Source organism: Tamandua tetradactyla, chromosome 7 (assembly GCF_023851605.1).
Source record: "Tamandua tetradactyla isolate mTamTet1 chromosome 7, mTamTet1.pri, whole genome shotgun sequence".
NCBI lineage: Eukaryota > Metazoa > Chordata > Mammalia > Pilosa > Myrmecophagidae > Tamandua > Tamandua tetradactyla.
The window spans coordinates 34,949,363-34,965,966 of NC_135333.1; the positions used below are offsets into that span (position 1 = coordinate 34,949,363).

The 16,604-nt window shown below is 38.1% G+C and overlaps 1 protein-coding gene across 2 annotated transcripts in view; it reads left to right on the forward strand.

Moving 5' to 3' along the window:
- Positions 1 to 16,604, forward strand: part of MEI1 (meiotic double-stranded break formation protein 1) — a 211,447-nt gene that overhangs the window by 106,067 nt on the left and 88,776 nt on the right. For both annotated transcript variants that reach the window (XM_077169009.1, XM_077169010.1), the window contains exons 17-19: positions 204 to 301; positions 3,098 to 3,266; positions 8,419 to 8,566. In XM_077169009.1, the coding sequence (XP_077025124.1) occupies positions 204 to 301; positions 3,098 to 3,266; positions 8,419 to 8,566 (415 nt within the window). The remainder of the gene's footprint in view (positions 1 to 203; positions 302 to 3,097; positions 3,267 to 8,418; positions 8,567 to 16,604) is intronic.

Below are 16,604 nucleotides of genomic sequence, written 5' to 3' on the forward strand. Positions count from 1 at the left end.
AGCTGTGGGAAGCAGGTCCTATGTTTACTGTTCACAGCCATCTTGGGACCTGCTCTACCATGGCAATAGGGAAGGAGCTCCCTATGGTGGTTAGAATTTCACTGGGCTCTGGCACAAAGCAGTGGTTACTGGGCACATGGCAGAATAACACTGTCTGAATCAATGTCATCTTTCTTGTTGTCTCCTTTTCTTCACCCTCTAAGACACTCAACCCTAAACCAGGTGTGTTCCAGTTTCCTCTGCAACATGTGCCTCAACCTCCTTTCAGCTCCAGAGAAGACAGGACCACTTTCCCAAGAAGGTAAGATTCTGCAGTTTGACCATTTTTGAGTTCTTTGGTGGTAACCTACAAATATGGTCTTTTAGGAGTCTGAATACCTTGTTGATTGGCTGGGTAGTAAGTTAGTACATTAATGAGATTCCTTTGCTTGGAGTTGCCAAGAAGAACCATGGAATCATCAAGTGGTGTAGCTACAGACTGATTCCTATAGAGGTGAAATAAATAATAGAATCAGAAGACAATGGAATCCACAGCTTCTAATACCTTAGAATCTCAGGGTTGGGAAGGGCCCCAAAGGCTGTCAAGTTTGTTTCTTTCCCTACAACTATCTGTCTGCAATATTGCAACTCCAAACTGCTTGCTCTCTGCTTGCTCACCTCCAGAGACTAATGCTCACTGTCTCTTGAGCAGCCTGTACCATTTTTTTGTTCATTCATTCAAGAAATAATTTCTTTAGCATTGACTGACTACACACATTCTTGAAACCTCTTCCTTTTTTTTCTTTATCATACCAGTGCTAAGAGAGATAAAAGCCCACAGAGGCATTTCTATTACTTCCAGTATGGAATGGCTCCTAATTATCTTACTACATGGGCCACTTTTCTCTCAGTGGTTTCTGGTTCTCTGACTATTCAAGGCTGTTTGACCTACAGAGGGGAAAGATACCTTCTAGTATGACACCCTATAATCACTTTGGCAGCCGTATCTCAAGAGCCTCTTGTGCTCACCAGTTTCAGCTCCACTTCAGTGGGCAGCTCCCTCTCATTAGAAGAAAAGGAGACCAACACTCCCCATAGATACTAAGATCTTGTCAAATCCCAGGGCATCAGGAAGAGCAGCGGAACTTACTTATGTTCTGACCACTTCCTTGTTTTTTTTAAACTTTCTATTTTGAAATTATTTCAAACTTACAGGACATCACAAAAATAATACAAAACTCACACAGAGAATGCCAGCATATCCCACACCCAGATAACCAGACCCACCAAATTTTAACATTTTGCCACCTTTGCTATACCATTCTGTCTGTCTGCATTTATCTGTATGTCTCCCCTTCCATCCATCCATTCATATCCATCTATCTGTCTGATTTCTAAATTGAAAGTAGGTTGTATATATTGTGCTCCTGGAACACCTAATACTTCCATGTGTATTTCCTAAGAACAAGAATTTCCACTCAAGTAACCACCTTAAGTGCAGTTATCAACTGTCCATTTTCTTTTTCTTTTTCTTTTTTTTTTACATGGGCAGGCACCAGGAAACTCCACTTTTTAAAAAATATATCAGGAGCAAAGGTCATCTGGATGTGCTAGGCTCAAGGATATTAGTCCCAGTGATCATGATGATAATAGTATGGTTTGGTGGGAAAAAGCACTAAACTTGGAATTAAGAGACCTGACCCAGCTTTGCTAAGTTGCTGTGGGTTTTTTTCCTCTTTACACTGTGCTTGCCTCTGGATTTGCCGTTGGGTCCACTGCCTGGGCATGATGTACCCTTTCAGTTGACCTCCAACTTGGCTCCCTGCTCTCAGTCTCTTATCTGACCAATCTGCACTGTATCTGAAAATCAAGTCTTAACATTCTAACTCCCTTGGCCTTCAGTTGTGATTCCCAAACATCAATCTGTAGGGATGTGTCATACAGTAATAGACTTTTCTCTGGTTTGTGGGGAAATAAGGATAGTGCGGTAAATTTTTCATAGAGCTGACTTTATTCAAATTTTGTGCTCTGAGATTGTGTTCTCTATATCCTTTTGGAATTAAAATGCCCTTTCTTAAAGTTAGAATGGGCAAAGCCCAAATACCTCTGAAAATTGGGAGAAGGATCAAAGGAGAAGGAGGAGTTCTAACAGAGAAGATAGGATTTAACAAATGAGTATGACTGCTGAATCAGTATATTGATATTTCTTTTAGTCTCCAGTATCTTAGAGCAGCTAGAAGGAAAAACCTGAAGTTGTGGAACTGTATCTGTACAAAACTCTGAAATCTGTTCTATAATTACGTGTTACAATGTACTTTGTAATTTATTGCTTTTTTGTATATATGTTGTATTTTATAATAAAAATATTTAAATGCCAAAAAATATTCCCTTTCTTTTTAAGAAACAGACATTTTATTAAAAAAAAAATCTAGGAGTCTCTGCCCTTTAGGATAAAATCCAAATTCTTTAAACAGCATTCAAAGTTTTTCATGGTTTAGCTATACACTACATCACACGGCTCTTTAACTCCTGACATTCTACACCTATTTATGGTGGTCATGTTGATGTCCACCCCCCCAACATGACATATCCTCTCATGCCTCTGGACTTCTGAATGCCTTGCTTCCTGTCCCTAGGATTCTCTTCTCCTTTTTCTTTGCCTTTTCTCTGTACCCCCTCCCCAGTTCCCTCTGTGAGCTTGCCCTTCCCACCCTGGGCAGCATGAGTCACTTCTTCCTCCATATTTTGAAGTTGGCACTGATCACATGTCCTGCCAATGTCTGTCTCATTATCTGTCTTTTCCCACCAGCTGCCAGCTCCTGAGGGTGGGGCCTGGGTCTCCAGGCCTGGCCTAGAGTAGCTGTTCAGTGAACATTTGTCAAATGAATGAGTGAACGAATGCAGCTTTTTAAAAATAATTCCCTTGCTTTCCCATGTTAACTTTAGTCTGTCTTGGTAGACTGTAAACTGCCTAAAGGAAAGGGGGACTGATTTTCTTCTACATTGCATGTACCGTCCTGCACTGCATACTTTCTCTGCATATATTAGGTACTCACATGCTCATTGCTTGCTCTCCCTTGTTCTCTTTGTAACTTTCTCCTACTTGTTCCTTCCTTAGAATTCTCTACAGTGTCTGAGATCCTGCAGCATGGGCTGCCCCAGATAAGCAGCAGGGGCTCTGAAAGCCTTGTCTTCCTGTCAGATCAACAGTATGTGGAGGGAGCTGCTCGCCAGAGGCAGTATGGCATCCTGCTCCTCTTCTATTTGGCCTACATCCATGAGGACAGGTCTGTGCTCAGAGTTGGTGGCTGGTGGTGGGTACACAGTTCCATTCAGTACACACTCACAGAGGCATCCTTTCCAAGCCTGCTGCTGGTTATTGGGAACACAGAGAAACCAGAGGGTCTCATATCTTGGAAGGGACGTTAGATTAGTAGACATATTATTGAGAAAGACCAAAACTCAGAATGCTAATTTGAATTTCTTTAGTATGCTTGAAGGTGGTAGTTTGCCCATAAAAAAAGACTTTGGTGGTTTTCTTTGATTTAAAAAATTAATATACGATTAATTAAAATTTCAAAATCAAAATATTATTCTTCCTGAAGCTTTTAAGTTTGGCTTACAAATTATTCCGTTTATAAGTCTAATACATTTAATAATCACCTTTTAAGAGACCTTTGAATAATACTTGATTCCTTTTTTAAACTTTACTTGATTGAACACCTTCAAATTTTAAATTCCATTCATATATTTAAAATAGTTGCTGTCCTTTATAAGAACTTGAATTAACTGATATACCTTCCTGGTATTTAAGTAATTTTCAAAATCTAAAAAATAAATTAATTTCCAGCTTAGGTGGGTTGCTGGAAAGATGTCTATTTGGCACTTGGGTCTGGAGCTCAGAAGCAAGATTTGAGATGAAGGTAGAAAGAGATTTGGCTTGAAGGCAGAAATTTGGGCAGTTCAGGCTATACTCTGAGATCAACCAAGACAGAGTATATAATTGAGGATGAGGATAGACTTTAGAAAGAATTTTGGGAAGAACATTCCTTAATGGTGTGTATGGAGAAGGGGGTACATTGTAGAGGTAGAAGATCCTCAGAGGAACCTGAGAAATAGCAGTTGGAAAGGTAGAGCTAAGTGAGGTACAGTGTCACAAAAGACAAGGGATTGAAGTTGCAGAGAAGGTGGAGGGTTGACATCTAAAGTGAAGGTGGTAGGCTTAGTCTAGCCTGTCAGACTATGAAGTAGAATTGCTGAGTCATATGGTGAAACTCTACATTTTACTCTTTGAGGAACTGCCAAACTGTTTTCCAGTGTAGATATGCCATTTTACTTTCTCACCAGCAATGTTTGAGGGTTCCAATTTCTCCACATCCTGGCCAACACTTGTTATCTGGTTTCATTTCCCTGATGACTAATGATGGTCAGCATCTTTTAATGTGCTTATTATCTATTTGTATATCTTCTTTGGAGAAATGTTTATTCTGATCCTTTACTCATTTTTAACTAGGTTGTCTTTTTATTTTTGAGTTATAAAAATTCTTTTTTTCTGGAGGTTATTCTTGCGCATTATATAGATAACCCCTTTTTAGTTTAAGGTGTATTAGAGAGGCTAGAGGGAAGTGCCTGAAACTGTAGAGCTGTGTTTCAGTAACCATGTTTCTTTAAGATGATTGTATAATGATATAGCTTTCACAAGTGACTATGTGATTGTGAAAACCTTCTTCTGATGCTCCTTTTATCTATAGTATGGACAGATGAGTAAAAAATATGGATTAAAAATAAATACATAATCGGGGGAACAAAAGTAAAAATAAATTGAATAGAGGAAAATACTAGTGGTCAATAAGAGGGAGGGGTAAGCAGTATGGTATGTATGAGTTTGTTCTTTGTTCTTTTTATTTCTTTTTCTGGAGTGATGTAAATGTTCGGAGAAATTATCACGGTGATGAATATACAACTACGTGATGATATTGTGAGCCATTGATTGCACACCAAGTATGGAATGTTCATATGTTAAGAATGTTCATGTTGTATGTTGATAGATTTTATTAATGAAAAATTTTTTGAAAATTCTTTTTTGCTCCACATGTAATTCCTCTTTCAGATATATGATTTCCACACTTTTTTTTTTTTTTTACCATTCTATGGGTTGTTTTTCACTTTCTTGATGATGTCTTTTGCAGCACAAAATTTTGATTTTTGATGAAGTCTAGTTTATCTATTTTTTTTTGTTACTTATGCTTTTGGTTTTGTATCTAAGAAACCATTTTCTAAGCCAAGATCATGAAAACTTACTATATTTTCTTCTACAGCTTTTTTAAAACAGTTTTTTACAGTCTTATATTTGGGTTTATGAACCATTTTAAGATAATTTTTATGTGAGTGATGAGGTAGGGGCTAACTTCATTCTTTTGCATGTGTATGTCCAATTGTTTCAGCATCATTTGTGGAAAAGATTTTTTTTTCCAATTGGATTGTCTTGGTACCTTTGTCAAAAGTCAGTTGAGGGCAGACCACGGTGGCTCAGTAGCAGAGTTCTCACCTGCTATGCTGGAGACCCGGGTTTGCTTCCTGGTACTTGCCCATGCCAAAAAAAAAAAAAAAAAAAAAAAATCAGTTGACCTGTGTAATTTTTTTTAACTTTTTAATTGTATAGTATAACATATATTAACATATAACATATATAACAAAGCAGAGAAATAAAAAAGCAATAGTTTCCAACACAGTCTTCAACAAGTAGTTATACGACACATCCCAGAGTTTGTTATGGGCCGCCATACGATCCTCTCAGATTTTTCCTTCTAGCTGCTCCAGAATATAGGAGGCTAGAATACTTAAATTTTTTTTTATCATGAAAATCAACTTTTTTTCCTTTCTTTTTTATGAAAAATAGCATATATACAAAAAAGCAATACATTTCAAAGTACAGAACCACAATTAGTTGTAGAACAGATTTCAGAGTTTGACATGGGTTACAATTCCACAATTTTAGGTTTTTACTCATAGCTTCTCTAAGATACTGGAGACTAAAAGAGATGTCAATTTAATGATTCAGCAGTCATATTCATTTGTTAAATCCTATCTTCTATGCATAACTCCACCATCACCTTTGATCTTTCTTTCCCTCTCTTTAGTGGTATTTGGGCTATGGCCATTCTAACTTTTTCATGTTGCCAGGGTCTGTCACTAATAAGGGATTGGAAGATGAAACTATCTGATGTTCTAGAGAGGCTGGGCTCTCTAGGTTTCAGGACTTGTCTGGTCCAGGGACCCATCTGGAGGTTGTAGGTTCCTGGAAAGTTACCCTAGTGCATGGAACCCTTGAGGAATCTTATATATTGCCCTAGGTGTTCTTTAAGATTGTCTGGAATGGTCCTGGTTGGGGTTTGGCAGGTCATGATAGATAGCAGTGTCTAACTGAAGCTTGCGAAAGAGCAACCTATGGAGTAGCCTCTCATCTCTATTTGAACTCTCTCTGCCACTGATACTTTATTAAACTTCCTTTCCCCCATTTGGTCAGGATGGAATTGTTGATCCCACAGAGCCAGGGCTGGATTCATCCCTGGGAGTCATCTCTCATGTCGCCAGGGAGACTTTCACCCCTGGATGTCATGTCCCACATAGTGGAGAGGGCAATGATTTCATTTAGAGAGAGTGAGGCCACATCTGAGCAACAAAAGAGGACCTTGTAATTTTTAAAAACGTTTTTCCTCATTTTTAGAAGCATGCTTATTGTAAAAGTTAGAGCAAGATGGTTGGTATAAAGGTAAACATACCACTACATACACCTGCCAGGGCTAACTATTGTTAGATGTCCTACATGAACTTGTCTGTGCCATATATAAACATTTATGTACTTCTTTTTTAAAAAAATGTACCCAATGGGATAGTATATAAGGTCTTCAACTTGCATTCTAACTTGACAATATATATATCTTGGACATCTTTCCATGATAGTACATGTATTAATGGATCTACCTTATTTCTTGACAGCTGCATAATATTCTATGCTATCACTCTGTCTATTTTATTTTTATTAGCTTTTAATTTTAGAGTAATTTTAGATTTACAGAAAAATTACTGAGAGTTCCCATTCACCCCTCACTCATTTTTTCCCTAATGTTAACATAACTATGATACATTTATTGAAACTAAGAAGCCAACATTGATATATTACTATTCCCTAAACTCCAGGTTTTATTTGGGTCTCACCATTTTCCCCCTCCTTTCCTTTTATGTTCTAGGACACAGTCCAGGATACACAGCATTTAGTATTATTCATTTTAAAGTGTTTGGTTTTTTTAGGTACTTAACCTGATAAGTAAGACATGCTCAGAATGCAAACTTCAAAAAGTATAAAAGTTCAAATGAAGTTGAGAGGCTATTCTGGAGGCTACTTTTATGCACGCTTCAGCTAGGTATTGCTATTTACCATGGTTTGCCAAATCCCAACCAAAATCATTCCTGCCAACCCTAAAGAACACATAGGGCTCTATCTAAGATTCTACAATACTTCCAAGTACTATGATTACTTTCCAGAAACCTACAACCTCCAGATAGGTTCCTAGGCCAGTTAAGTCCTGAAACCCAGAGGGGCCAGCCTCTCCAGAGGATTGCATTCTAACTTGACAATATATCTTGGACATTTTAGATGTTAGTTCAATCAATCAGTTCCATCCCCCATCCCATATTATCGACAGCTCTTTCCAACGTGAAAAAGTTAGAGTGGGTATAGTCTAAATACTCTGAAAGATTGGGAGAAAGCTCAAAGAAGAAAGAGTCATAACAGAGAAGATAGGATTTAACAAATGAATTTGACTGCTTAATCATCATATCGATATTTCTTTTAGTCTCCGGTGTCTTGGAGCAGCTGGAAGGAAATACCTGACATTGGAATTGTAACCCATATCAAACTCTGAAATCTGTTCTATATCTACTTGTTACAATATACTTTGAAATTTATCATTTTTTTGTATATATGTTGGATTTCACAATAAAAACGTTTAAAATATGTATAAAAGTATATAGCGAAAAGTCAATCTCCTCACCCCCATCTCCCTTGCATGTACAAGCATAGATGACCCCCCCACCCCGATAAGAAATAAAAGAAGAGAGGGATGGGCTGGCTGCTAAAGCGGAGCCTCCTGAACCCCAGAAGTAGCATCCTTCTCTCCAAAAAGTGCTGATCTCTCTGACAGATGCCTCAGCTCCCAATTGTAAGTGAGGAGTCTCTGGCCACTGAAAAAAATAAAGCATAGAACCAGATGATATGTGTTCATGATAATGGTTTTTTAGTACCTACCCCACACCTTAGTTTTGCAAGGTGTCATTTGATTATGGACAGTGGGCTATGGGGGATGTGGCAAGGCAGGACAGATGGGCCACTAGCCTGGCCTCTCTGCCATTCTCACTCAAACTCTCCTTGGTTGACAGGTTTGTTTCAGAAGCAGAGTTATTTGTGGCTGTGCAAAGTTTCCTCCTGTCTCTACGTAAGCAGGGCGAGCAGCCCCCACCATCAGTCGTCAGAGCCTGCATCTATCTGCTTGCAGTCTGCCAGGACAAAGACGAAGCACTAGATGAAGTATGAACCTCCTCCTCCTCCTCCTCCTTCACTCTTTACATTCATGTTCCATGACTATGATGATCTATGTATAGAGAAAGGGAAATGGAGCCAGGGAGGGTAGGGGTTGCAGAAGTGGGATGAGGGAAAAGTGCTGACACATACAGAGCTTATGTAACTTAGCTAATTCTCCCAGTAGCTCTGGGAGGTGGAGATTTTTACTTCTGTTTTACAAATAAGAAAATTAAGACTCAGGTTAAAGTAACTTTCTCTGAATCACACAGTTAATTGATGAAAGACCCAGGACTCTAATTTAGACGTGACCAACTCCCAAGGCTAGTTCCTTGGTACCACTCTGGTGTGTGAGGAGAAAGGCATATCTCCTTAAACTAACAGTATCAAATGAAGTGAGTTGCTGAGACCCAGATCATTCTTAATCAGGGCCACTCAGATGGTGATTGTGTATGTACATATTTTATAAACTCCTAGGGATCAAGGATGATGTCTGATTGGTTACTGTATCTTGCACCTCTTTCATAGAAGAATCTTTTTATTCCTTAGCTGCTGACTCTTCAGCTTTGGATACTCTTCATTCATTGACTTTTTTTTATTAATTAAATTAAGAACAAACAAAAACATTAACATATCATTCCGTTCTACATATATAATCAGTAATTCTCAATATCCTCACATAGTTGCATATTCATCATTTCTTAGAACATTCGCATCAACTCAGAAAAAGAAATAAAAAGACAACCAAAAAAGAAATAAAACAATAACAGAAAAAAAAGATTATACATACCATACCCCTTACCCCTTACTTTCATTTATCACTAGCATTTCAAACTAAATTTATTTTAACATTTGTTCCCCCTATTCCTTATTTTTATTCCATATGTTCTACTCATCTGTTGACATGGTAGATAAAAGGAACATCAGATACAAAGTTTTCACAATCACACAGTCACATTGTGAAAGCCATATCATTATTCAATCATCATCAAGAAACATGGCTACTGGAACACTGCTCTACATTTTCAGGCAGTTCCTCTAGCCTCTCCACTACATCTTGAATAAGAAGGTGATATCTATTTAATGTGTAAGAGTAACCTCCAGGATAACCTCTCAACTCTGTTTGGAATCTCTCAGCCATTGACACTTTGTCTCATTTCACTCTTCCCCCTTTTGGTTGAGAAGATTTTCTCAGTCCCCTGATGCTGAATCTCAGCTCATTCTAGGGTTTTTCTCAATCCCTTGATGCTGAGTCTCAGCTCATTCCAGGATTTCTGTCCCACATTGCCAGGAAGGTCCACACTCCTTGGAGTCATGTCCCACGTAGACAGGGGGTCATTCATTGACTTTTAATTTTGCCTCTTTCTGATTACTGTTGGGGCAACTGCAGTGCAAGCAAAGTGTGTTTAATTTTAATGGAAGCAGGAAGGTGTAGTGGAAGTACATGGCTTTTCATATGAGGCAGACCTGGTCACAAAATGCTCCATTGTTTCTCTTTTTGTGATATTAGCAACTACTGGTGATCATTAACTAGGTCCATTAATTGATTAAGGATTGCAAAATAAAACCCTAATTTTGTCGTTCTTTCTTTTTTTATTAACTGGAATACTCTTATTTTAAAAATTCCCTTCATTGGCTGAAAACTCTTTAGTGTAGATTATATAGGAAGAATAGATTAAATGCTTTATTCTTTCTCTTTCATTACCAGTTTTAAAAAATATGAGTCAGTTGCTTAGCATCTTCCGAATGCAACCAAAGACATTTAAAAAATATTATAAACCAAAATGATTTTTAAAATATTTGCTGTGTTTCAATCCACTGTTATGCTTTTAAGATTCAACTTGTCCTACCATTGGTCTTTGAGAACCTATTCAGGGTGGCTCCTGAGTCCTTTTGACACAACCCTGGTAGTCCTTAACAGTTTTGTGCTTTCTAGTCTGACAAGATGTTTCAGGCCTGCTTTATACATTTCCTGCTCTCCAGTTCTCTTTTAATCTCTTTTAAAAAGAGAGTTAACCACAGTTAGGCTCTCACCTCTGCCACATCTCTGAAATTGTACTTATCAAAGATACCAAAAACCAACACATAGCTAAAGCCATAAGTCTATATTTAGCCATCATCCTGCTTGCCCTATTAACAGCATCTCTTTTATTTGAAACTCTATTTTTACTTGGCATCTAAAACTTCCTACCTGTCTGGCTGTTCTGCCTTGGTGTCCTTTGCCAATTCATCCTGCTCACCCTCACTTCTAGTATTGTCATTCCCAAGGGTTTGGTCTTTGACAGCTTTTCTTTTCTATCTAAACTTTTTGCATTGGTGATCTCACAGTCTCATGATTGAGGTAACATGACCTGAATTAAATAAGTCTCTCTGGCTGTTGGAAGAATAAACTCCAACAGGAGAATGGGTGCAAGTGTAAAGCAGAGAAACCAGTTAGGTTACAACAGTAATGTCAGCAAGAAAAACAGAGGAGGTAGTAAAAAGTGTCAAATTCTGGATACATTTTGAAGGTGACACCAATAGGATTTCTTGATGAATCATATGTGGAGGTATGAAAATTAGAATAAATAATTTTTTAAAGGATTTTATCCTGATCATCAGGAAAGATGAAGTAACCATCAACCAAGATGGAGAAAATTGCTGGAGTAACTAACAGGTTTTCAGGGGAGCTTTAAGAAACTTGGTTTGGAACACATTAAATTTGAATTATCTTTCAGCTCTCTGAGTGGCTGTGTTGGCTAGTGATTGAATATTTGAAAGTGGAGTTTAGGGGAGCTATTTCAACAGGAGTTAACAGATTTGGAAGTGTATAAATGGTATTCCAAACCATTAGACTGGAGACTGGTTTCTGTCACCAAGAGATTAAGTGGAATGGGTATAGATCGAAAAGAAAAGAGAACCAAGTACTGAGTCTAGGACTCTCCTGCATTTAGAAGTTGGAGGTAAAAAGAAGATTCAGCAATGGAGATTTAAAGGAACAGCCAGTGAAGCAGGAGGAAAACCAGGAAATATTTCCTGGAAGCCAAGTGAAGAAACCGTTTCAAAGAGGAGAGGGCTCAAAGGTGCCAGATATTGCTAAATAAGATGAGGACAGAGAATTGATCTTTTTTAAAAAATTTATTTTTATTGATAAAACAACATACAAACACAAACATTCTTAATGTATGAACATTTCGAAACTTGGTGTATAGTCAGTGGCTCATAATATCATCACATAGTTGATGTTTATCACCATGATCATTTCTTAGAACATTTGTATCACTCCAGGAAAAGATATAAAAAGAAAAAAGAAAAAACTTATACATACTATACCCCCTACCACTCTTTCTCATTGACCACTAGTATGTCCATCTACCCAGTATATTTTAACCTTTGATCCCCCTATTTTTTTCCTATACCCCTTACCATTCCTTTTCACTGATCACTAGTATTTCAATATACTCAATTTATTTTAATATTTATTCCCCTTATTATTTATTTATTTATATCCATATTTTTTACCCATCTGTCTATGCCATAGATAAAAGGGGCATCAGACGCAAGGTTTTCACAGTCACACAGTCATGTTGCGAAAGCTAAATCATTATACATCACCTTCAAGAAACATAGCTCTACACTTTCAGGCACTTCCCTCTAGCCACTCTAATACACTTTAAACTAAAAAGGGGATATCTGTATAATGCCTAAGAATAACCTCCAGGATAACCTCTCGACTCTGTTTGAAATCTCTCAGCCACTGACACTTTATTTTGTCTCATTCCTCTCTTCCCCCTTTCGGTCAAGAAGGTTTTCTCCATCCCTTGTTGATAAGTCCCAGCTCATTCTAGGATTTCTGTCCCATGTTTCCAGGGAGGTTTACACTCCTAGGAGTCATGTCCCATGTAGGGAGTGGGGGAGGGCAGTGAGTTTGCTTGCTGTGTTGGCCAAGAGAGAGGCCACATTTGAGCAACAAAAGAGGTTCTCTAGGGGTGACTCTTAGGCCTAATTTTAAGTAGGCTTAGTCTATCCTTTGTGGGGATAAGTTTCATAAGGGCAAACCCCAAGATTGAGGGCTCGGCCTATGGATTTAGTTGTCCCCACTGCTTGTGAGAATATCAGGAATTCTCCAAATGGGGAAGTTGAATTTCCCCCCTTTCTTGCCATTTCCCTAAGGGAACTCTGCAAATACATCTTTATTCACTGTTCAAATCACTCTGGAATTTATTGGGGCATCACACTACAGAAACCTACAAAATCTCATGCCCTATTCAAGGTTCCATGTACTTAAGGTGTTCAGTTAACCTGTCCATATAAAAGTTAAATTAAGAAATGCACTAGTCAAAATGTAAATTTTGTCACAAACATTTTTTGCTTTAGTCTCACACAGAAGGTGAAATTTTAAAATATGAATGAGCATCTATTTTCAATACCCTGCAATATTGGCATTCCTTTGTTCCTCCTCATGCAAAAACATTTTTTAATTTTTGCATTTAGTCACTATCATTGTACATTCTAGATATTCCTAGATTATACCATCTCAGTCTGTCTTTCCTTCTGGTTTCATATGTGCCCCCAGCCCTTCTCCCTCTTCATTCTTACATTCTGCTTCATTCAGTGTGCTTACATTACTGTGCTGCAATCAGATAGTATTGTGCTATCCATTTCTGAATTTTTACAAACGGTCTTGTTGCACAATCTGTATTCCTTCAGCTCCAAATACCCAATATCTTGCCCTATCTCTTTCTCCTGATGGTCTCTGTTACCAATGAAATTCTCCAAGTTCATTCATTGATGTCAGTTCATATCAGTGAGACCATACAGTATTTGTCCTTTTGTTTCTGGCTAATCTCACACAGCATAATGTCCTGAAGGTCCATCCATGTTGTTACATGCTTCATAACTTTATTCTGTCTCACAGCTGCATAATACTCCACCGTATGTATATACCACAGTTTGTTTAGCCACTAGTCTGTTGATGGACATTTTGGCTGTTTCCATCCTTCGCAATTGTAAATAACGCTGCTATAAATTTGGTGTGCAAATGTCTGTTTGTGTCCTTGCCCTCATGTCCTCTGAGTAGATACCTAGCAATGGCATTGCCGGGTAATATGGCAATTCTATATTTAGCTTCCTGAGGAACCGCCAGACTGCATTTCACAGAGGTTGTGCCATTTGATATTCCCACCAACAGTGGATAAGTGTGCCTCTTTCTCCACATCCTCTCCAGCACTTGTTTGTTGTCTTCTGTTTTGTTGATAATGGCCATTCTGGTGGGTGTGAGATGATATCTCATTGTGGTTTTGATTTGCATTTCCCTAACAGCCAGGGAAGTTGAGCATCTTTTCACGTGCCTTTTAGCCATTTGTACTTCCTCTTCTGAGAAGTGTCTGTTCATGTCTTTTGCCCATTTTGTAATTGGGTTGTTTGTTTCTTTCTTGAGTTGAACAATCTCCTTGTATATTCTGGATACTAGACCCTTATCTGGTATATCGTTTCCAAATATTGTCTCCCATCATGTAGGCTGTTGTGCTGGTTTGAAAGGATGTATGTCCCCTAGAAAAGCCATGTTTTAATCAAAATCCCATTCCCTATTCAATACTGTATGTTTGAAACTGTAATCAGATCATCTCCCTGGATGATGTGATTTAGTCAAGAGTGGTTGTTAAGCTGGATTAAGTGGCGACATGTCTCCACCCATTTGGGTGGGTCTTGAGAAGTTTCTGGAGTCCTATAAAAGAGGAAACATTTTGGAGAATAGAAGAGATTCAGAGAGAGTAGAGAATGCCACAGCACCACAAAGCCGAGAGTCCACGAGCCAGCGACCTTTGGTGATGAAGAAGGAAAACGCCTCCCGGGGAGCTTCATGAAACAGGAAGCCAGGAGAGAAAGCTAGCAGATGATGCCGTGCTCACCATGTGCCCTTCCAGTTGAGAGAGAAGCCCTGTGTTCGCCATGTGGCTTCTCACTTGAGAGAGAAACCTTGAACTTCATCGGCCTTCTTGAACCAAGGTATCTTTCCCTGGATGGATGCCTTTGATTGGACATTTCTATAGACGTGTTTTAATTGGGACATTTTCTCGGCCTTAGAACTGTAAACTAGCAATTTATTGAATCCCCCTTTTTAAAAGCCATTCCGTTTCTGGTATATTGCATTCGGCAGCTAGCAAACTAGAACAGCTGTCTTTTTACTTTCGTGGCAAAGTTTTCTGATGCACAAAAGTGATTAATTTTGAGGAGTCCCCATTTATCTATTTCTTTCTTCAATGCTCATGCTTTCGGAGTAAGATCTAGGAAACCAGCTCCTATTACAAGTTTTATAAGGTATTTCCCTATATTTACTTCTAAAAGTTTTATGGACTGAGCTCTAATGTTTAGGTCTTTGATGAATTTTGAGTTAACTTTTTGTATAAGGTGTGAGATATGGATCCTCTTTCATTCTTTTGCATATGAATATCCAGTTCTCCAAGCACCACTTATTGAAGAGACTGTTCTGTCCCAGGTGAGTTGGCTTGACTGCCTTATCAAAGATCAACTGTCCATAGATGAGAGAGTCTATATCTGAACACTCTGTTTGATTCCATTGGTCAGTATATCTATCTTTATGCCAGTACCATGCTGTGTTGACCACTGTAGCTTCGTAATACTCCTTAAAGTCACGTAGCGTGAGACCTCTGACTTCATTTTTCTTAATCAGCATATTTTTGGCTATTCGGGGCACCCTGCCCTTCCAGGTGAATTTGGTTATTGGTTTTTCTATTTCTGCAAAGTAAGTTTTTGGGATTTTAATTGGTATTACATTGAATCTATAAATCAATTTAGGGAGAACTGACATCTTAACTGTATTTAGTCTTTCAATCCATGAACACGGTATGTCCTTCCATTTATTTAGGTCTTCTGTGATTTATTTTAGCAATTTCTTATAGTTTTCTTTATGTAGGTCTTTTGTATCCTTAGTTAAATTTGTTCCAAAATATTTTATTCTTTTGGTTGCAGTTGTAAATGTAATTTTTTTCTTGATTTTCCCCTCAGATTGTTCATGAGTAGTGTATAGAAACACTACAGATTTTTGAGTGTTGGTCTTGTAACCTGCCACTTTGCTGTACTCATTTATTAGCTCTAGTAGCTTTGCTGTGAATTTTTGGGGGGTTTTGACAGATAATATCATATCACCTGCAAACAGTGAGAGTTTTACTTCCTGCTTTCCAATTTTGATGTCTTGTATTTCTTTTTCTTGTCTAATTTCTCTGGCTAGATCTTCCAATACAAGATTAAGTAACAATGGTGACAGTGGACATCCTCGTCTTGTTCCTGATCTTAGGTGGAAAGTTTTCAGTCTTCGCCCATTGAGGATGATGTTAGCTGTGGGTTTTTCATATATTCCCTTTATCATGTTGAGGAAGTTCCCTTCTGTTTCCATCCTTTGAAGTGTTTTCAACAAGAAAGGATGTTGAATTTTGTCAAATGCCTTTTCTGCATCAATCGAGATGAGCATGTGGTTTTTCTGCTTTGATTTGTTGATATGATGTATTACATTAATTGCTTATCTTATGTTGATCCATCCTTGCATATCTGGGATGAATCCTACTTGGTCATGGTGTATAATTCTTTTAATGTACTGCTGGATTCAATTTACAAGAATATTGCTGAGGATTTTTGCATCTGTATTCATTAGAGAGATTGGCCTGTAGTTTTCTTTTCTTGTAGTATCTTTGTCTGGCTTTGGTATGAGGGTGATGATGGCTTCATAGGATGAATTAGGTAGCCTTCCCTCCTCTTCGTTTTTTTGAAGAGTTCGAGCAGGATTGGTACTAATTCTTTCTTGAATGTTTGGTAGAATTCACATGTGAAGCTATCTAGTCCTGGACTTTTCTTTTTTGGGAGCTTCTTAATGACTAATTCAATTTCTTTACTTGTTTGTTGATTGGTTTGTTGAGGTCATCTGTTTCTTCTCCAGTCAATGTTGGTTGCTCATGCCTTTCTAAAAAGTTGTCCATTTTGTCTATATTGTCTCGTTTATTAGCATAAAGTTGTTCATAGTATCCTCTCATTACCTTCTTTATTTCTGCGG